The sequence below is a fragment of the Puma concolor genome, chromosome B3, assembly GCF_028749965.1.
Source record: "Puma concolor isolate L17-30 chromosome B3, mPumCon1.1.hap2, whole genome shotgun sequence".
Classification (NCBI taxonomy): domain Eukaryota; kingdom Metazoa; phylum Chordata; class Mammalia; order Carnivora; family Felidae; genus Puma; species Puma concolor.
In genome coordinates this window covers 130,200,155-130,222,297 of record NC_141672.1, presented here as the reverse complement: position 1 = coordinate 130,222,297, position 22,143 = coordinate 130,200,155, and the positions used below count along the sequence as shown (strand labels likewise).

At 41.9% G+C, this 22,143-nt stretch overlaps 1 protein-coding gene across 6 annotated transcripts in view; it reads left to right on the top strand.

Annotated features, from left to right (window-relative positions):
* LRRK1 (leucine rich repeat kinase 1) overlaps positions 1–22,143 on the top strand; it is a 133,096-nt gene that overhangs the window by 49,397 nt on the left and 61,556 nt on the right. For all 6 annotated transcript variants that reach the window (XM_086711396.1, XM_086711395.1, XM_086711397.1 and 3 more), the window contains 3 exons: positions 5,593–5,764; positions 8,427–8,606; positions 9,032–9,180. In XM_086711396.1, the coding sequence (XP_086567522.1) occupies positions 5,593–5,764; positions 8,427–8,606; positions 9,032–9,180 (501 nt within the window). The remainder of the gene's footprint in view (positions 1–5,592; positions 5,765–8,426; positions 8,607–9,031; positions 9,181–22,143) is intronic.

Genomic DNA, 22,143 nt, shown 5'->3' with positions numbered 1-22,143 from the left:
AATCCTGGAAAAGTACAAACTATAACTCACCACTATAAAATACGTACATGATTTTAATAGCCCTTTAACTATTAAGGAAATTCAATTCACAAGTTAAAACCTCCTAAAAAGAAATCTATAAGGGGGCCTGGGTGGCTCAGTCAGGTAAGCAACAGACTTCGGCTCAGGTCATGATCTCATGGTTCACAGGTTCAAGCCCCACATTGAGCTCTGTGCTGACATGACAGCTCAGAGCCTGGGGCCTGCTTCAGATTCTGTGTGTGTGTCTCTCTCTGCCCCTCCCCTGCTCATGCTCTCTCTCTGTCTCTCAGAAACAAACATTTTAAAAAATTAAAAAAAAAAAAAGAAATCTATAGACCCAGATACCTCCATGGGAGAATTCTACCAAATGTTTAAAAAAGAATTAACACCAACTCTACGAATACTTTTCAACACTTCTGTGAGTCCAATATACCTGATACCCAAACCAGACAAAGACAGTACAAAACAGAAAAGTACAGACTGAGCCATCATGAATATAGATGCAAAAATTCTTAACATATTACAAATAGATTTCAACAATATATGAAAAGAGTTAAACACCATGATCAAGTGGGATTTATTCTAGAGATACAAGACTGGTTCAGTACAGTACTCAATAATCAGCCAATATAATCCTCCATATTAATAGACTGCTACAGACTGAATGTGTCCCCCCAAAATGCCTATGTTGAATAAAGTGATGGTGTTTGGAGTTGAGGCTTCAGGAAGGTGATTAGGTCATAACGCTGGAGCTCTTATGAATGGGGTTAGTGCTCTTATTAAATAGATCCCACAGACCTCCCTAGCCCTATTCTGCCATGTAAGACAGAAGAGATCAGCCACTGGGAGGAAGGCCCTCAACTGACCACATTGGCACCATAATCTCAAACATCCAGCCTCCAAAACTGTAAGAAATAAATTTTTGTTATTTTTCTGCCACTCAGTCTGTGGTATTTTGTTATATCAGTTTGAATGGATTAAGGCTTAAAGTGAAGAAGAAAAAAATCACATTATCATATCACTTGATGCAGAAAAAACATTTGACTAAATTTAATACCCTCATGATAAAAACTCTTAGAAAATTAAGAATGGACGGGAGCTTCCTCAGCCTGATGAATATCTACAGAAACCTACAACAAACTTCATACCTGATGGTGAAAGACTGATTTACCCCTAAATTGGGAATAAGACAAGGATATCTATTCTCAATGTAATACTGGAAGTTTTATTTGAGAATAATTATATAAAATTATATTCAATATATTACTGGGAGTTCTGGCCAATGCAGTAAGACAAGAAAATGAAATAAAAGGCATACACATCTGAAAGAAAAATAAAACGATCTCTTTTTGCAGATGACGTGACAGTCTACATAGAAAATCCAAAAAAGAAATTATCCATAAAAGAAAAAATTGACAAATTAACAACTTTTGCTTTGAGAAAGACCCTGTTAAGAGAGAGAAAAGATAAGCTACAGGCTTGGAGAAAATACTTGCAAATCACATATCTGACAAAGGACTCATCTCTGATTCATACATAAAAAATCTCCCAACATTCAACATAAAAGGCAAACAATCCAGTTAAGTAATGTAGGAAATAGATGAAGAAACATTGTGTGGAAGAGTATATACAAATGGCCAATAAATCCATGAGAAGATGTTCAACATCATTAGCCACTAGGGAAATGCAAATTAAGACACAATGGAATATAACTACATATTGATTAGAATGTCTAAAATTTAAAAAAATAGAATGCCAAATTCTGGTGAGGATGTAGAGAAACTATCTCTCATTCATTATGGTGAGAATATTTCCATTCCGGAAAATAGTTTGGCAGTTTCTTTAAAAACAAAAACACACTTACATTATGACCCAGCAAGTGCACTCCTGAGCGTTTAACCTAGGGAAATGAAAACTTATGTGTGCGCAGAAATCTGTGCATGATTTGTTCTTAGCAGTTCTACTTGTAATAGGAACTAGATACTACATAAAACTCTTAGCAGATGAGTGGTTATACATACAATGGAATATAATATAAAAGTATACTACACATATATAAAATGTAATATATAGTATAAATATATTAAAATATAAATATGATACTAACACAAAGAAACTCTTTGAAATATGCAGCCATTCAGGTGGATCTCAAGGGCATTATGCTGAGCAGGATATTAAAAAAGAAACAATCTCACAAGGTCACATTCTGTATGATTCCATTCGTATATAAACATTCTCAAAATGGCAAAATTATAGAGATGGAAGAGACATTTGTGGCTGCTGGGGTTAGTGATGGTGGAGGGCAGTAAGGTGAGTGTGACAGTAAAGCGGGGAAGGGGAGGCTGGAGAGACTGGTCTCACAATGGAGTAGTTCTGTATCTTTTTTTTTTTTTTTAAGTTTTTTAGTGTTTATTTTTGAGAGAGAGTGGGGAGGGCAAAGAGAGAGGGAGACACAGAATCTGAAGCAGGCTCCGGGCTCCAAGCTGTCAGCACAGATCTTGATGCAGGGCTCAAACCCACAAACCTCGAGATCATGACCCAAGCCTAAGTCCGATGCTTAACCGGCTGAGCTACTCAGGCACCCCGGAGTAGTTCTGTATCTTGATCACAGTGGTGTTTGCACAAGTGCAGAATGATATACCCACATTGTACTAACATCAAATTACTGGGTTTGATCTTGAAGTACAGTTGTGTAAGGTGTCACCATCGAGGGAAACTGAGTTAAGGAAACATGGATGCTCCTCAAGACTGTCTTTGCAACTTCCAATGAGTGTCTACTTCAAAGCAAACAGAAAAAAAAAAAATAAGTGAAGTCTAATTCCACTTTTATAACATTTAAAAACTGGCCAAGAATGAATCTGTGGTGTTAAAAGTCAGGATAGTGGTTATTCCAGGTAGGACAGTGACTAGAAGGGGGACTTTGGAGCACAGATAATCTTAGGTTCCGTGGTCTGGATGTCCATTACATGAATGTGCTCATTTATAACAGTTCATGAAACTGAACACACAATTTGTGTCCTTGTCTGTAGGTGTGTTATATGCCAATAAAATTATAATGACTGCAGGTGCCTGGGTGGCTCAGTCGGTTAAGCATTCGACTTCAGCTCAGGTCACGATCTCAAGGTTCATAAGTTCAAGCCCCATGTCAGGCTCTGTGCTGACAGCTCAGAGCCTGGAGCCTGCTTTGGATTGTATGCCTCCCTCTGTCTGCCCCTTCCCTGCTCGTGCTCTCTCTTTTTGTCTCAAAAATAAATAAACATTAAATTTTTTTTTTTTAAGTTACAATGACTAAAGTAAAAAAAGAGTTTGGTTTCATGTGGGATTACCCATGTGTTGATATGGATGAACATGTTCTGGAAGGCTGTGTAAAAGCACTTTCCTTTGCAAAAGGGCATTGGGAAGTAGAGGTATGGAGGGAGGCCTCCTTTTTTATTTTATACTTTTCTGTGCTATTTGAATTAAAATAAATACACGCTATAGAACCTCTGGGCTGTCTCTAGCCAGAGTGCCAGCCCTGACCTTTCCTGCCTTCTGGTTCCTCTTGGCTTCAGGCTGACTCCTAGGAAATTACCACTTCATGAGGATGGGGCTTTTAAGCCTCCAACCCACTAGCGTCTAGACAGCTGTTGGTTGTGTGCAGTGAATCATTTAATCAATCCCTGTGGTTTTTCTCCCTAAGGCAAGTGCTTTCCTGGAATGGCAGGCCTCCCGGGCCCCACCCCGGGCAGATTGGCAGGCCAGTGGGTTTTGCTTTTTCGGTCATATTGAATGAGTATGTCACGTCACCAGCTCATTCACTCTCCTTCAGAGCCCAGGCCTCCCTCCAGGTCCCACGGTTCCTGGGAAGTCTTGGGTAGAATGGGGAGAACATAGGTTTGGGGCTAGACAGACCCCAGTTCAAATCCTGGATAGTTCTGCAGACTGTAAATTCCCTCGCTGTGGGCAAGCCTTCATTTCCTCACCCACAAGATGGATATACAGTGTGAAAATAAATAAAAGAAACCTCACTTAAACTGGAGTCTGGAAGCCCTGAAGGGGAGTTCTCACGCACTATCACTCACCTTCAGAAGCAAACCCTGCATTCTCCAAGGAGGCTTACTTACCACACCGCAGCTGGAAGAAGGAAGAATTTCTCCTTGCCCAGCAACAGCCCAGCCAATGGGAACTCAGTGAAACACCCTCCCAGCTTCTTCCTTTTTCCCTTGTAAAAGTAAGCCCCTCTCTTCTGTTCTCCAGACTTGGCTATGGTTCACTGTAGTTGGCTTGTCCTGAATTGCAATTCCTCTGCTATTCCCAAATAAACCCATTTTGCAGGTAAAATAAATGGCTCTTTACTTTTTAATTTTAAGTCTATTTATTTATTTTTGAGAGGTGAGGGGGAGGAGGAGCAGGAAGAAAGAGCATCCCAAGCTGTGAGAACAGAGCCTGACGCGGGGCTCGATCCCACAAACCGCAAGATCAATACCTGAGCCGAAATCCAGAGTCAGACACTTAACTGACTGAGCCACCCAGCCACCCCAGGCTCTTTTCTTTTTTTAAGATCAACAACAAATACAGTCCTCACAAGACTGTTATCAGGATGAAGTGTGACCATGTAAATAGGATGTTCAGTGCATGATAAGAGCTTAATATATCTGTCCCCATCCCTGGGATTCTGTTGACCCATCCCTGTCCATCTCACCCTACAGTGACTCTGAAAGCACAGGTTTCCTAACCTGTTCAGCAAGCAAAATGTGCTCTTTCATGCCACGGATTGGTTCTGGCACCCTCAGTGCTCATCTCAGCTTCTTACACACAGTAGTACGTCCTCAATAAATGTCAGTGATGGCACAGACTGCCTCAGTGCCAATGTGGGTTCTGCGTGCACCTCCTTGAACACCGCTGATGCCCAAGTCCATGGGGAATAGTCAAGTTCCAGGAGGACCTCACGTTTCAGTAATGCAGTCACACGCTGCACATGCCAATCCAGCGTTCTTTCGGCAGCCCCGGTGAGCCCACGAAAAGCCAAGGCCATTTTTATAGTCTTTGAGAGCCATTTCCTAGCTGTGTGATCACAGGCAAGCTACAAAACCCCTCTGAACCTCCACGTCCTTGTCCATGTGTTAGTATTCTGCCTCAGATGGGGATACTCACACGGTCCCCATCCTCGTGAAGCTTATGCTGTCCCAAAGAAACGGAATGGGAGCCACATTTGTATCAAGTTGTCTAGCAGTCACATTCAAAAAGGAAACAGAAACAGATGAAATATCAACCGTATATTTTATTTAATCGGAATGTATTAAAGATCATTTCAACACGTGATCAATATAAAAATTATTGACGAGGTCGTTGACAGTTTTGGACTGAGTCTTTGAAAATTGCGTGTGATTTTATGCTCCCGGCTCCTCTCACTTTGTGTGAGCCCTCATTGCAAGTCCCCAACACCCACATGCGACCCATAGTGCCATCCCAGACAGCACAGCCCAGTCTTGCCCACGGACTTGGCGAGGCATTTCGAGTTGATTCTCTTGGTAACTTCCTAACAGCACCCAGCTCCCCAAAGTCCTATTGTTCCTGCTCTGTTTTGACCAGGGCCGGCTTCTGAGCATCTCAGCGGCCTATGGGGATCTGGAGACCGTCCGATACCTTCTCACCGAGAGACGGGTGGAGCTGCCCACGGAGCCCACCGATGACAACCCAGCTGTGGTGGCAGCTCATTTTGGGCACACTGACGTCGTGCAGGAATTGCTTGAATCTTTGCCAGGTAAATGCCAGGGTGTGAGTTTCTTGGCTACCTCTTAGGACACCCTCTTCTTAGGAATTAGATCGGCATGCGGGGAGCGGGGGGGGGGGGGGGGGGTTGGGGGGGGGAGGCGGGGGAGGGCTTCCCCTCCAAATGCTGGTTTCTTCACACTTTTACCAAAGCAGGAGCTCCAGAAATCTGGGGCATCAAACTGACAACCAAAGTCAAAACTTCCTGCCAATGGCAACACCACATCCCACATCTCACTCCCTTTAGCTCAGGAGGTAAATGTTCTCATGCCATATTTGATAAGGAATGTGGATCTATGTCCCTTTTTTAAAAAAAATTAAAAGGTTATATTCTTTAAAGCAGTTTTAGATTTTCAGAAATACTGATTTGAAAGGACAGGGAATTCCCATATACCCCCCTGCAAAAAGTTCCCCTGCTATTTTTACTTTGTATCAGTGTCATACATTTGTTACAACTGAGGAACTTGAGAGACATGGAGACTTTCAAAAGGTGGTCCCGGCTCTTTCAGAGCTCCTGGTCAAGCCGAGGAAATCAAAACAGAACGGAGTAACTCCGTGCAGTATAACTGTGCTGAGGTTGAAGTATTTACACAGTGGTCTGTGTAAATACACAGACACAAAGGGATGTCTTGTCTGGGCACAGGGCAGGGTCTTCATAAGGAGATGACATCTGAGCTGGGTTTTGCAGGGTGAGTAGGAGTTTAGTTGGCAGACAAGAGAAGGAAGGGCTGAGGTTGCCTACTTTTGCAGAGAAGGGGCCTGAGCATGGCTGGACCTGAGCATTGTTTTCAGCTGCTCTTGGGGCATCCTATCTTCAACTCAACTAGGGACAGAGTTGCTGAGGACTGAAGGAGTCTAGAGCATTGTTCTGGAACCTGCAGGAAGTGCAGAGATGGGCGGAACAGTGTGTGTGTGTCCCTGTGAATTCCCAAACTGGAGGGGAGGGCAGCCATTGTTAGGAGTAATGTAAGACCAGAAGACACACAAGACACAACTAGAGAACAAGGGAGGGTTTGAGAAGAGGAGATTCGAGGCTCGCAGGGGGTGGGTACATCATTATGTAATTTCTGGTCTCTGTAGCTGAGCAGGGATAGCGCAAGGGAGGAAGAGGCCAGATGGAGACCAAAATGGGGCTCTCTCTGAGTATCACTGGATTGGGACTTTAGAAAATACACGTAGGGGTTTCATATGGTTCAGAAAGAACCCTTTGGTTTCACATGTTTAAACCTTTTAGTTTTGCATGGCTTAATCCTTGACTTTGCCATTTACTGTGGGACATTTGGCAAGTTCCCAGACCTCTCTGAGCTTTGAGTTCCTCATTTGAAAATCATAGCTTTGAAATATAGGCTGATACAGCTTCCTAAGACTGGTGTACATCCATCCTCAACAGCAGTTAGCAGCATGATGACTCGATTTCTCGTCTCTAGATATCCTGGCGGTAAATGAGTTAGGGATCACTTGTTAATATGTGTTCAAGTACCACCTCCTTTGAGTTGTTAATTCTAGTTACCAGAGGGAGAAGATGGGACATTTATTTACCATCTGCTGTAGCCCAGGCACTGCACCAGATGCCCTTTGTGCTGAATCTTCATTTCTTCCACCCCCTCCTCACCCCTATGTCCTGGTCAATTTCTTACCATGGAGGGGAGGGTCCCCATCTCCATGCTTGGGACCACTTTGGTTCCTAAGGACTTTCAGCCTCTGGAAATGAGACAGTGTTATAGTGCACTTGGCAAGTGTCAATGTGGAAGATGAGATCATTTTTCCATGGTAGCTACATCTAAAAGGCATTGCATTCCTTTGAACTTGAAGATATTGTAACACTTTAGCCCACACTGTCTCTGTTCATTCAGTGGGCTAAATGTTACTTCGTTCTGGAATTAAGTAGGTGGTTCTTGCAGGGAGTAATTCTCAAAATTCTAGGCTGGATAGTTAGATCTATTTCTTTCATCATAGCTTTTTTCTTTTCATTTATGAAAGTAGTGTATGTGTCTTACAGATATTTTCGAAATGCAGTAAAGTGTTAGTACTCTAAAAACATGATGACATATAATGAGTTAGAATGTTTTGAGCCAGGCACTTGACATACATTATGTCATGCAACCCTCACGTTAAACTTGGGAGGGTGAGTGTTATTATTCACATTTTAGCAATGCATAAACTGAATCAGGGAGAGGCGAAGAAATTTGTTTTAAGATTACACCGCTGAAATGTTTTAACCCTAAGCTGCCTGTCTCCAAAGCCCATGTCCCTGTATGTAATGCTATTGCTGGGGATGGGGATGGGGAGAAGGATGAGGGTAATAATGGTCATAATCCCACTACCCAGAGTCAAAGCTGCAACACTGGGATGGTAACTTTTAGTCTTACTTCACACATACATTTTTTTATTCGGTTATAATTACACTATATGTGCTGTTTCAAATGCTGCTTTTTCTCCTTTGGCATTATGTGATGAGCAAGTGGGTTTATAATGATGTGGGAAAGTGTCCCATGCAATTCAGAGGGACTGTTCCAGAAAGCAGCATCAACCTGACAGAAGGCACTTTCAGCTAGAGACAGGCCAGCTCTATCAATGGTCCAAGGGGACATGGGAGTGGGAAAAACCAGAACCCTTCAGTGACGCTTTCCCTTTGTCCTGTCATCTCCTCCCAGGTCCCTGCAGCCCCCAGAGGCTGCTGAACTGGATGCTGGCCTTGGCTTGCCAACGAGGGCATCTGGGGGTGGTGAAGCTCCTGGTCCTGACACACGGGGCCGACCCGGAAAGCTACGCAGTCAGGAAGAACGAGTTTCCTGTCATTGTGCGCTTGCCCCTCTATGCGGCCATCAAGTCAGGTGGGTCCCCCAGCCAATCCTGCCCATGGGAAGCCTCAAAGTTTCCAGATGTGGGATGGTGGCTTCACCCTCACTTATAGCTCTTAAAGAGCCTGTATGGAGACATTTGAAAATGCCATTATTTGCCTCTTTTTCAAGATGTCTGCACCTTCCCTCATTTGCCCCACTCACCCCTGCAAGGGGATTTCAGTGACAGGGACCAACTGTGGCAAATGGGACTGTAGTAGGAGGCACACCACAGGTCAGGGTCCCACAAAAAGTCTCTCACTAACAGGAATTTGACGCCTCAAGGGAAGTAGTAGAGGAGCTCCACCAGCACAACTACCCTTTGCATTCCCATTTCACATATTAGCGTCCGCCATTTTGGACAGCTGTGCCACACTCTACATCTGAATGACCTTAGCTTCCCATTCTCTGTCCTTTAGGAAATGAAGACATCGCCATATTCCTGCTTCGGCATGGGGCCTTCTTCTGTTCCTACATCTTATTGGACAGTCCTGACCCCAGCAAACATCTCCTCAGGAAGTACTTCATTGAGGCTAGCACCTTGTCCAGCAACTGTCCGGGAAAAATGGTGAGTTGTCCCTGCCTATGGATGAATGGATAAAGAAGTGGTACATATATATGATCGGATACTTTTCAGTCACAAGAGGGACATCCTGCCATTTTCAACTAGATGGATAGACTTTGAGGACATTGTGCTAAATGAAATGAGTCAGGCACAGAAAGGCAAATACTGTATGATCTTATTTATGTGAGGAATCAGAAAAAGCCAAACTCATAGAAACTCAGAGTAGATGCTTTTCCGGGAGCTGGAGGGTGCAGAAAATGCGGAGATGTTGGTCATACTGTATAAACTTCACTTATAAGACAAAGAAGTTCTGCAGATCTAATATACAGCTTTGTGATTATAGTTAATAATACTGTATTATATACTTGAAAGTTGCTGAAAGAGTAAATCCTAAATGTTCCACCCCAGAAAAGAAATGATGATTAGGTGACATGATACAGGGGTCAGCTAACACTATGGTGGTAATCATTTTGCAACATATAAGTGTATTAAATCAAGTGTACACCTTCAACTTACCCAATATTATATGTCAATTATATCTGAATTAAACTGGAAAAACATGCAGAATGTGGTTTTAGTTAGTTTTCCATTGTAATAACAAAAAATCATGTTGCGTTACTTCCATTATCATCAATTTGGCTTTTTCTTTTTTTTTTTTTTTTTTTTTTTTTTTTTAAATTTTTTTAACGTTTATTTATTTTTGAGACACAGAGAGACAGAGCATGAACAGGGGAGGGGCAGAGAGAGAGGGAGACACAGAATCCGAAACAGGCTCCAGGCTCTGAGCTGTCAGCACAGAGCCCGACGCGGGGCTCGAACCCACGGACCGCGAGATCGTGACCTGGCTGAAGTCGGACGCTTAACCGACTGCGCCACCCAGGCGCCCCTACTTTTTCTTTTTTTTTAATGTTTATTTATTTATTTTGAGAGAGAGAGAGAGAGAGAGAACAAGCAGGGGAGGGGCAGAGAGAATCCCAAGCGGGCTCCACACTGACAGTGCAGAGCCCAACTGGGGGCTTGATCCCACGAACCATAAGACCATGGCCTGAGCTGAAATCAAGGGTTGGATGCTTAACTGACTGAGCCACCCAGGTGCCCCCAATTTGGCTTTTTAAATCTAGCACTCTAGATCAGTCAATGTGGCTAAAAGCCATTCTTTTAAATACATGCCTGAGATGCCTAGGTGGCAGTTAAGGTCAGTTAAGGTCAGTTAAGCATCTGACTCTTGATATTGGCGCAGGTCATGATCTCACAATTTGTGAGATCAGGTACCACATCAGGCTCTGTGGTGACAGTGCAGAGCCTGCTTGGGATTCTCTCTCTCTCTCTCTCTCTCTCTCTGCTCCTCCCCTACTTGCTCTGTCTCTCTCTCTCAAAATACATAAATAAGCATACATAAATAAATAATCAAACAAACAAATAAATAAATGTATCGAGTGAATGTAGCTTAGTTGCCGCTGCCCTTTTCCTGTTGGTGGACATTTGGGTTATTTCTCGGTTTTGCCCCTTGTAATACAGCCTGGTTTTCTAGGATATTTGCTTCTGTAGATCTAAATCCTAAAAGTGGATTGTTTGGGAATCACTTTCTCAAAAACCTATGGGGATTCACTCTTTCACCAACATTATATGGGCAATCTCTGTTCCCTTGGCTCTAGATATCCAGAAGCCTTTTAATTTTCATCAGTCTGTTGGATGAAAATGTGAGCTCCTTGTTTGTTTGTTTGTTTGTTTGTGTTAATTTTTTTAATGTTTATTTACTTTTGAGAGAGAGAGACAGAGCATGAGCAGGGGAGGGGCAGAGAGAGAAGGGACACAGACTGTGAAGCAGGCTCCAGGCTCTGAGCTGTCAGCACAGAGCCTGTCGTGGGGCTCGAAATCACGGACCATGAGACCATGACCTGAGCCGAAGTCAGATGCTTTACTGACTGAGCCACCCAGGCGCCCCTGAGAGCTCCTTGTTTTACTGGCCACGCTATTATTATTAACAATATCAAACATCTTGTCATATCTTTATGAACTATTTGCATTTCCCCTCATTCACATTAGTTGCTTGTTACTATTTGTTGATTATTTTCCTAAAGGGTTGGTCATCTCTTCTCATCTTGGAGGACCTTTTGTATATCAGATTTTAAACGTTTTTTAATCATACATATTGCCAATATTTTCTCCAATTCCTTATTTTTCTTTTTTGTCTGTTATCTTTTGTGATAACAAAGATACAAGAATATGTAATCAGGTATGTCTTTTTCCTATGGCATCTGGGTTATATAAGAAAGTCATTCCCACCTCAATTTTATATAAATATTCTCCTCCTGGGGTATCTTGTAATATTTTTATTCTTTTATTTTTTATATTTTAAGCTTTAATTTTTGTGATATGTATTTGTATGTGTGGTATGAGGGAGGGAATCTAGCTTTCACCTTTGCTAGATGGATGTTCAGTTATTCCAGCACAATCTTTTAAATAGAACTTCCTTTTCCTTCTGAATTGAGATGTCACCATGGCTATTTTCCCCAGGATCTATCTGTATGGATTTTGGGATTCTCTGTAGTGGTCCACTGGCCTGTTAATCTATTTCTAGGTAAATGCCATACTTTTTTGATCATAGACATTTTTTTTTAATCTTACAGCCTATTAATGCATATTTTCTACTTGTTATTTGGGTTTTTTTCTTTGAAAATATATTGACTGTTATTACACATTTGTTCTTCCATTTTGTGCATTTCCAGCAATGACTCTGTGTAGCTTTTATGTTCTTTAATGAGATTTTGAATTTTATTTTATATTTTTATTTTTCATACTTTAAAAAGACTTTATAGTTTTATTCATAAAGAACCTGGACCTGTCTTGTTTATTGCTTTTCCCACTATTTGAATAAAATACAATTCTTTTCCATGTCTGTTTTCACCCTGATGTTACTGATACGGAGGAAAGCTTTTTTGTTTATTTATGTTTAATCCAGTCCCTTTGCCAACTTCTCTTATTAATTCTAATAGTTTTTAGAAGAGTTCTTGAAACTTTTAGGCATGTGATTAAGTTATCTGCAAATTCCAAATAGGTTTGTCTCTCCTTCTCTAATATTTATATAATTTATTTTATTTCATGTCCTGTGGTATCACTAGAAATGTCAAAAATTGAATCATCATGATAGAGATGCATCTCTCCTGTTCCTGATTTTAAAGGTCTTGTCCTCAGCAATCTATAGGCATTTGCTGTAGATTTTTGGTATATAGACTGTAATTATATTTGGGTAGTTTCCATATCTTTTTTTCTGCTTAAGAGTTTTTATTGTAAGGGAAGATTGTGGGATTTTGTCAAATTCCTTTTTGGAATTTTTGGCAGCTATTGATACATTCATGAAACCTTTCTACTTTAATTTGTTGATGTAACAAATGATGATGATAAATTTCCCTTTTCATTTATGATGTTGGACAGTTTTACTTTTTCTCTTTTAAACTTAATCAGACCAGCCAGGGATTTATATGTTCTAGCAGTTTTGTCAAAGGACTTGCTAGATTTACGTATGTATGTATGTATGTATGTATGTATGTATGTATGTATTTAATGGTTTGTTTGTTTCCTATTCATTAATTTTATCTTTATCTATACTAAAATCATCACATCTCTCTCTTTGAATACTGAGTGTTTGTCTTTGAGTATTTTGGATATTGCAGTATGAGATTTCCTGGGCTAATCCAGGCTCCAGACTTCACTGCTCTAGGACCTTCATATGGTAACTTTACTTCTCTGTTTTGTTTCCTTATCTTAAAGATAAGAAAGATAAAGAGAGATAAAGTATCTGTCTCAGAGGGATGCTTGACAGTTAAATGTGGTAATATTTGTAACATTCTAAAAACAATGCCTGGCACATGATAAGTACCTAATAGAAAATAGTTACTATTATTGGAATTCTTTTTTAGATTTACTAAGTTAAATACTTCAGTCTTTTTCCCCCTAATTTTAGCTTGTCATTTGCATTATTCAGTCTTTCTTGTGCTATCAATTTGTGCTGGCTTTCTTTATCAGAATCTGAAATATACACATGGACGTACACATAAACATTTATAAAATACATGTTTATGTATTATGTGTACATATGTATTTCCTGCTTCTGATTTTTTTTTCTACCTTGTCACATGGTTCTATAAGTTTTTGCTTCATATGCCTGGTTTATGGCTTTAGGACCCATTTTGACTTATTTCATTATGTCAAATAACTGCTTTAATCCTGTTCATGCTTCTATCATTAAAATTGGGATTGTCCGCTCTTCACATGGCCCCAGGACGTTATTTTTTTTTTTTTTGAATCAACCTTTTATAAGTTTTCCCAGACATTTATCTTCAGTTTTTTGATTGTCTTAGGTGTATTTTATAAACAGCATTTAGGTTTTAATCCCATCTGAGAGTGTATCTTTCAGGAATCCACTCAATTCACATTTATGTGGTACCTGTCATACTAACTTATTACTCCCATCTTTTTATATTCTATTCATCGCTATTTCCTTTTAACCGGTCCTTTATTTGCTGGTTTTGTAGTTTTTAAAGAATACCAGGGGTGCCTGGCTGGCTCAGTCATTAGAACATGCAACTTTTGATCTTGGGGTTGTGAGCTCCAGCCCCACACTGGGTGTAGAGATTACGTAAAAATAAAATTTTTAAAAATAAATAAATAACATAAAGAATACCAATATTCTTATCAATAGTAAATGTACAATAAATGTTAAAGATTAACCTCATGTTGTAAAGGAAATAGTGATCGTCCAGCCTCTACCTTTATATTGTCCTTGGTGTTTTTCCCAACAGCTTCTTACCCTATTTGATCCCTACAACACCTTGGTATGAACTGCAGGGGTATAATCTGTTTTCCAGATGAAAATATTATGGTTTAGAGACATTCTGTTACTTGTCCAAGGACAGCAAATACTAAGCAGTAATACTCAGACCAGAACCTGAGTCTTCTGAACTCAGGGCTTTTCCCATTTCTTGATTCCTGAACTGTACCTCCCAAGTTCATCAGCGGTTATCATATTTCTCTGTACATGGACTCCCTGGGAACTTCTAAGAATCCCAGTGCTCCTGTCATACCCTACACTGATTGAATCTGAGTCGTGGGTGGGACCTGCATCAGTTTAGTGTAAAACATTCCCCAGGTGATTCCAGTGTGCCCCCGAGCTTGAGAGCCAGTGACTTTGATTTTCTTGGCTAAAGGTTAAAAGCAGAAATGGTTGGCATCTATATCTGCCATCTTCTCTACAGGGTAAATCCTGCTACGTTTGCCAAGATAGTCATAGAGCATAAAAGTCATTATTGCGTGTTAGAAGGAGTAGACAAAGAAAAGACAATGTTACTTTTCTTCTCCGTGGCCCAGAAGAGAAAATGAACTTTACAGTGCAGACTGAGTCATAAGGATTTTTTGGGCTTCCCCAAAACAGGTGGTATTTTGATTATTCACGTGAATTTCAAAGGCAAGTGCCTTTGTGTCTGGCAGTGGGTGTGTCGGGCTGCCTGTGATCTCTAACCTATGATAGCACATTCCTTCCGTGCTTCTGGCAGAGGAAAGGGAGGCAGGCACAGTCCAGAGGGACCCAGCAATCAGGAAGGATGACTCAGGAGCCAGAGGTAAGTGCTGCTACCTTTCCAGGTGAGCAGTGGGTCTGAACTGGCATTTTGGGCTCAGAATATTAGGCAAGAGCCATCGTTACAAGGGTGCTTTGCTGCCATGGATGCACAGCCTGAAAACTACCTTGCCTTTGCTGGTGTTCGCGGCAGTGACCTTGCAGAAGTAGTCCCCTTGTTTTCTGTGCCTTTATGCTCTGCCTCCTCCACCAGCTGGTGGGTATTTTGTGTATAATCGCTGCCTCTGTGGAAGCCAGAGCCAGTGAAGGTTCAGAGCCTTCCTGCGTGCCTTCGGGTCAGACTGCCAGAACCTGCCTCTGCCCACAGACGGGGAAGTGCAGAAAAGTCCACATTGATTTTCCACTGGCAACAGCAGGTTGCTTAGGTCGTGTGGGTGTTTGTGGAGGAAGGTCCCAGAGCCCACACCACGTGGTCTGGACATACTTTTAGAAGAGCAAACACAAAGCCAAGTCGGACCTGGCCGGAGCTGTTTCCTGGCTCTGGTTTGCTGGCCCCCCTCTTGAAAGCTGCCAAACCCTTGCCTGAAAGTTTAACGAGACGGCCTGTGTTCATGGCAGAGGTCCTGTCAATGTTTGCTTTGTTGCCATGAGAAATAGCAACATTTGGCATGCCCAGAAAGGAACAGGAAAACTCAGAAATGCCAGGAAAGGCCTGAGCAGGTCCTGGAATAGCCATGATGTTTGTCTCCATTCAAGCAGTTAGCAGGCCTGGCGATAGGGCTTTCTGGGGCTGCTCTGAGTATTGCAAGTAGACAAGAACTGGAATTAATCTTGAGGCAACCCAATGGAGAAATTATTAATTTCCTTCTAAAAGTCTCTAATGGTTTTAAATTGGGCAGCTCGCCTAGAGGGGAACATTGGTTATCATTACCATCATCATAATCTTCATCGTCATGATCACTTTTTGGATCAGCTCTGGCTTATGTGCCTTAAAAATTCCTGGTGGCCCACCATTCAGATGCCTGTGTCTGTGCCCAGGAACAAACGTTCTGGCTGCACATTTTCCGAGCTGAAGCAGCTCTTCTCCATCCACGTGATCTGGGGCGGGAGGGGTGGGGGTGGGGGTGGTGTCCAAGGATTTGTGTTTGCAGGATGCTCAGAAAGGATAGGAAGCAGCAAATACGGCCTCTTGGCTGTTGCTGGGGCCTTCATGAGTGGCTGTTGGATTGACTGACAGGTCGGGCGAGAGCACCTGAAATCCCATGGGAAAGCAGCCTTTTCTTTCTTCTTCTTCTTTTTTTTTTTTTAAAACATTTTTTTTTAACGTTTTTTATTTATTTTTGAGACAGAGAGAGACAGAGCATGAACGGGGGAGGGGCAGAGAGAGAGGGAGACACAGAATCTGAAGAAGGCTCCAGGCTCCGAGCCATCAGCCCAGAGCCCGACGCGGGGCTTGAACTCACGGACTGCGAGATCGTGACCTGAGCCAAAGTCGGCCGCTTAACCGACTGAGCCATCCAGGCGCCCCACTTCTTCTTTTTTTTAATGTTTATTTATTTTTGAGAGAGAGAGCGAGACAGTGTAAGTGGGGGAGGGGCAGAGACAGAGGGAGACACAGAATCCCAAACAGGCTCCAGGCTCCGAGCTGTCTGCACAGAGCCCGATGAGGGGCTCAAACCCACGAACTGTGAGATCATGATCCAAGCTGAAGTCGGAAGTTTAACCAACTGAGCCACCCAGATGCTCCATGCAAGAAGCCTTTTCTGAGGGACACTGAGTCCTCTGGGGAACACCCTTGTCTTGGGTTAGGCCTACTGCTTGATGCAAAGAGTTTTTATTCAAGAGCTTTATGCTCTCCAGGGGCATCTGGGTGGCTCAGTCAGTTGAGCATCCGACTTTGGTTCAGGTCATGATCTACCGGTTCATGAGTTTGAGCCCCACGTTGGGCTCTGTGCTGACAGCTCAGAGCCTGGAGCCTGCTTCAGATTCTGTGTCTCCCTCTCTCTCTGCTCCTCCCCAACTCACTCTCTCTCTCTCTCTCTCAAAAATAAGCATTAAAAAAAAAGAGTTTAATGCTTTCCAGAGTATTTCGACGTATGCACATTCCCACCTTCTTAGACCCTCACACCCTCCTCACAGCTGGCAGTGTAACAGGTGTAGGAACTGGTGTCCCCAGAATTCAGTCTCTGGAGCAGCAGCACCCCAGCGGGTAGGAGGTGGCTCTGGGAGCAGACTCACCACCCAGGGCCTGGCCTTCTCACCACTCGCTTGTGTGAGAGGAAGAGAAAGCCTTTCACCAGACCCTCGAAAAGTCGCAAACTCAGACTCAGGACTGTTGGGGCCTCTGTCCATCAATTCGACCTTTCTTGTGCTTTCGTGAGGAATTTTCATGATTCTACACGTGTCTGTTTTCTCCAGTTTCCAAATACTGAATCTTTCCCTGCCCTCATTGCCTTCCTTCTCTGGACGCTTTCTGGGTATACCATCCATGCTGTTAGTTCTTCTTAGAACTTGAAATAGGGTAGTGAGGTTATACAGTAGAGGAAGTGAGCAAGGACACAGGATAACCTTTCAAGGAGGCTTTCGTGACAGAGTTCCTCCCAGATCTTAAACCATGATATGAAACAGCAGTGAAAGAAACCACTTGTATTTAGTTAAAATGAAGAAACTGATGAATAAAACAGAGATGCAGAAATATTAAAACTATGATTTGAGCTTAAATGACAAACTGGAAAACACAGTAAGGAAAGAGTGCAAAGAAACAGTATCAGATGTGGTTGCTATGGTGGGTATCAGTATATAGACAATTACATCTGTAGCGATGCAAATACACTTCAGACAGGTGAGTTAAACACTGGAAACCCATCAGAATATATTTTTAAAAGGGCATTTATCCCAGTTGTGAAAGAGAGATGATTACATTACCAAGTTTTTTACAAATATAAAGGTACATCGCCAGAAATCAGATGAGTGATTTATATATTAAAGCCACTTATAGGAAAATATAATTTTGAAAAGAAATATAAAAAAGAGAGCAATAGAAGATTTTTGAAAAAAAAAACTGACCAAAACTTAAATTCAAAATAGATCATTGGTAGAATGTACATGGCAGGCGATAACTGAATTTAATTCAGCCAGTGTTTATAGATCACCTGCTATGTGCTCGGGACTTAGGGGTAACCAAGCCAGAACCATGGCCCTTGCCACCACATTGCTCATAAATTCTGTTGAGTAAGAAATTGAGAGAAATTAAGGATTAATTTACATATAAGAAAACACAGGCAGCAAATCATGGCATGGATACATACATAAATTCAATGATAATTATAGAAAGTTGAATTAAAGCAACTTAAAAGAACTGACAGAAACCTGTTAAACTAGCAAAAATAAATATAAATGCTGAGTAAGACACTTGGCGGGGTCATAGAGAAATAGGCACACCAAGGCCTTACTGCTGGCACTGTAAATCTGTTCCATATGTGTGCAAAGTTATTGGCATCATGTGACAAAAGCCATAAAACTCTTTCTCCCAGTGAACTGTTCTGAATTTGGCATTTCCTTTCTGAGAGATACCTCTAGGACATAATTTAAAAGGAAAAAAAGCTATTCCCACAAACGTGGTCAACACCCTGCTATTTATAATAAGAAGAAATTAGGGGAAGGGAAAAAAACGTCCAGCAGCAGGCGAAATTGTACCACTCGTGCAGGGTGGATACCACATAGCCAAGAAGAAGCATGCCTGTCTCCCCAGCACTTAGCACACACGGTTCCTTGACCCTAGGACACCCTTCAAATCGTAACCCCCACACAACATCCTCAGGAAGGCTTCCTTGATCCACAGGCCTGGTCAGATCCCCTTATATCTCTCAGAGCTTCCTGTCCATTGTATTCACAGCACTTAACTAGGTTTGAGATTGTCTGGATGACATTATTGTATAATGTCAGCTCTCCCATCTGACTGGAAGCTTCTCAAAAGCAGGGGAGTTAGCCAATTTGCTTTGTGTTTGACCCCCAGTGTAGGGCCTGGGAAAGATGAACAGATGGTTGCATGCGTGAATGGATGGATGGATGGACAGATGGATAGATGGATGGATGGATGGATGGATGGATGGATGGATGGATGGATGAAATTTTATAGATGCAGTAACCTCCCATTTACATAAGACTTCATAGCTGGCAACTTTGGCAGACATTCTGCTTTATTCCCCTATACAGTCCTATAAGGTAGAAATTTTTGTCTTTGTTTAAAAGTTGAGGAAGGGACGCCTGGGTGACTCAGTCAGTTAAGCCTCCAACTTCAGCTCAGGTCACGATCTCATGGCTCGTGAGATCGAGCCCCACATCGGGCTCTGTGCTGACATCTCGGAGCCTGGAGCCTGCTTTGGATTCTGTGTCTCCCTCCCTCTCTGCCCCCTCCCCTACTTGTGCCCTGTCTCCTTCTGTCTCTCAAAAATAAATAAATGTTAAAATTTTTTTTAAGTTGAAGAAGCAAAGGTTTGCTCAATAATAAGCTAAATAATTTAGTTAACTGCAGACATTTTATTTCTTGTGTCCCCCCCCCACCTTCTCAAATAGATGTTGGCAAAATTAACTTGGGACTAGTGACGGAATATTTCTTGTAACCTTCCCATTTTTAAAAGGAAGGACTGAAATACTACAGGGAAAAAAAAAAACACAGTGAATGTTTAAAGAAAAAAAAAACCCTTCTCTTTATTTTAAAAAATTTTAGTGAAGAAAAAGTGATAAATTTTATTAAACACTTTTTGGCGTTCAGATACTCTTAACTGTGGAGAACAAACTGAGGGTTACCAGAGGGGAGGTGACTGGGTGGATGGGTGAAGTAGGTGATGGGGGTTGAGGGGTGCACTTGTCCTGATGGGCTCTGAGTAATGGACAGAATTGCCGAATCACTGTATTGTACACCTGAACTGATATAACACTGTACGTTAGCTACATTGGAATTTTTAAAAATTAATAAAAAAATAAAAGTTAAAACTTTGGGATAAAATACTAAAAAAGACACATATTGAATTAGGAAACTTTGGGCAGTGAGCCACTAGTTATTTTCCTTATTTGTCTTATGTACATGATTTTGTTTTTTCTCTGTTTATGTCACTTTGAGAATTTCTATCTTTGAAAGTGAATCTGGAATTTCAACAGCTTTATTTGGGTTACCTGTGGCCAAGGACAACACCTTCCATAACTTAAACATTGTTTTTACACGGTTGTCAGATTATCATTTTCATTCTCAGATTATTTTTTTTCAACGTTTTTTATTTATTTTTGGGACAGAGAGAGACAGAGCATGAACGGGGGAGGGGCAGAGAGAGAGGGAGACACAGAATCGGAAACAGGCTCCAGGCTCCGAGCCATCAGCCCAGAGCCTGACGCGGGGCTCGAACTCACGGACCGCGAGATCGTGACCTGGCTGAAGTCGGACGCTTAACCGACTGCGCCACCCAGGCGCCCCCATTCTCAGATTATTAAAAGTACATTTAAACTTTTTTTAATTTAGTCTTTTGTTATTGACTTTATTATTATTATTATTATTTCAAAGGCCCTTGAATTGGCTTTCTTTATCTTGGCTTTATTATCTTCCTTGTCTTCACTTCATTCTGGTTTTTCTGTGCTTAATCTATTTGTTCTAATTTTCCTGTTTTTCTACGCTTAGTCTAATTGGTCTAATTTTCCTGTTTTCTTTTAGCTTTCTAACTTGGGCGGGGCTGGTTTACAACGTTTCACTTTTTCGTTTTGCAAGTCTGATCAGAGTTGTGCGTTTTCTTTTTCATTACTTGTAATGTTTTGTTGTTCTAAAAACAGATTCTGTTGTGACTTGGTTTCTCTCTGCCACACACGCATTACTTAAAAGGGCGTGTTTTCATGTTCAAAGAATTGGCCACCTTCTTTCTAATCCTGCCTCCATCCTTGGTTCTACCTGTACTTTGCCGTGGCCTTGAGATAAGATACCGTCTTCTGTCTCAAGAGATGTTTGCCTCTCCCTGCTCCCTTTTTTCCTTTTCCTTTTTCCTATTTACTTTTCCTTCACACTCAGAATTTAATCAGTAAATGTGCACCTTCCTATCTATTTGAACACAAAACTCATTCTCTTGCCTCCTACCATTGCTGTCTCCCATTTTTATGGTGGTGTGTACCTCTAGAATTCCTCGCTTCATTTTTTGCTTAGTGGATCTGTCCTAGTCTGCTGGTACTTTTCTTCAATTTTCATTAGTTTTTCTTTTCCCTTTTGCCCTGGGTTGGAGCACAAAGACTTAGCATGGCTGTATTTGGGGGTGGGGGTTGTTCGGGTATCTTTATTACTATCAGGGAGCCTTGGTTATTTCTCGTCATGCCTTTGAAACAGTGTCAGCTTTTCCACGGCCATGGGAACATGGCGGTATGGTAGGATGGGACCAGACAGAGCACTGGGCACCTGCATCGCCATCCTGGTTCTGTTACCTTTGAGCCGATTGTCTCCCTGAGCTTCTTTATGGGCAAATGGTGCCTGACCTTACAAGGTTACTGTGAGAGTCAGCCGAAAGAGTGGGCAGGAAAGTCAGTACGTGCATCGCAGAGAGTCACCAAGAATGTGTCATCCTGTGATCCTAGCTTGACTTCCAGACGGTTTCCCTACAGTCTGACCTTGAGTGTGCCCTTGGAGGCAGCAGACAGTTCCGTGTTGACTGTTGAACATGCCATCATTAGTTTGCTTGTAAGTTATTTTGGTACTTCTGTTTCCCATTGATCTGGTTTCTATGGTAATATTTCCTTGTGTTTGTTTGTCTTGAATGATATTGGCAGCGAACCACTATACTAATTCTGATATTGCAGCATTTTGAGCAGACATGCTTTTTCAGAACAGATTACATTGTTTTTCCTCAGTCATTTCATTAACTGCCTCATTAAATTAATCTTCCTCCTGAGTCTGGAAAGAAGGCTGACCTCCCCTTTCTCTTTATCTGTCCCTTCCTTTACTCCCTGTAGTTATTCTCAGGTCCATTTTGAAACGCTCCTTTACACTGTGGAGCCCTCCCAGGCTTTTTGCTAATTTCATGACCGATCTGTCCTTTCCCTTACCTTTACCTTGCTGTCCTTTCCCTTACCTTTTTATCATATTTCTAATCTACTTATCTCAATAGGCATCCTTTTGGACTTCAAGAATCTCTGTTTCTTTGTTTTCCTTTTTTAATGTGTGGGCCTCTGTTGATGGAATGTTCCAAGATCTCAGGTCTTGACTTCTGTAGTCTTCGTTTCACTTGTTATCTTCTATATCACTGCTACCGTAACAAAGTACCAAACACTGGTTGTTGAGAAATGTGTTGTCTCAAGTTCTGAAGGTCAGAAGTCTGACATCAAGATGTCAGCAGCAGGACTATGTTCCCTCTCGGCTCCAG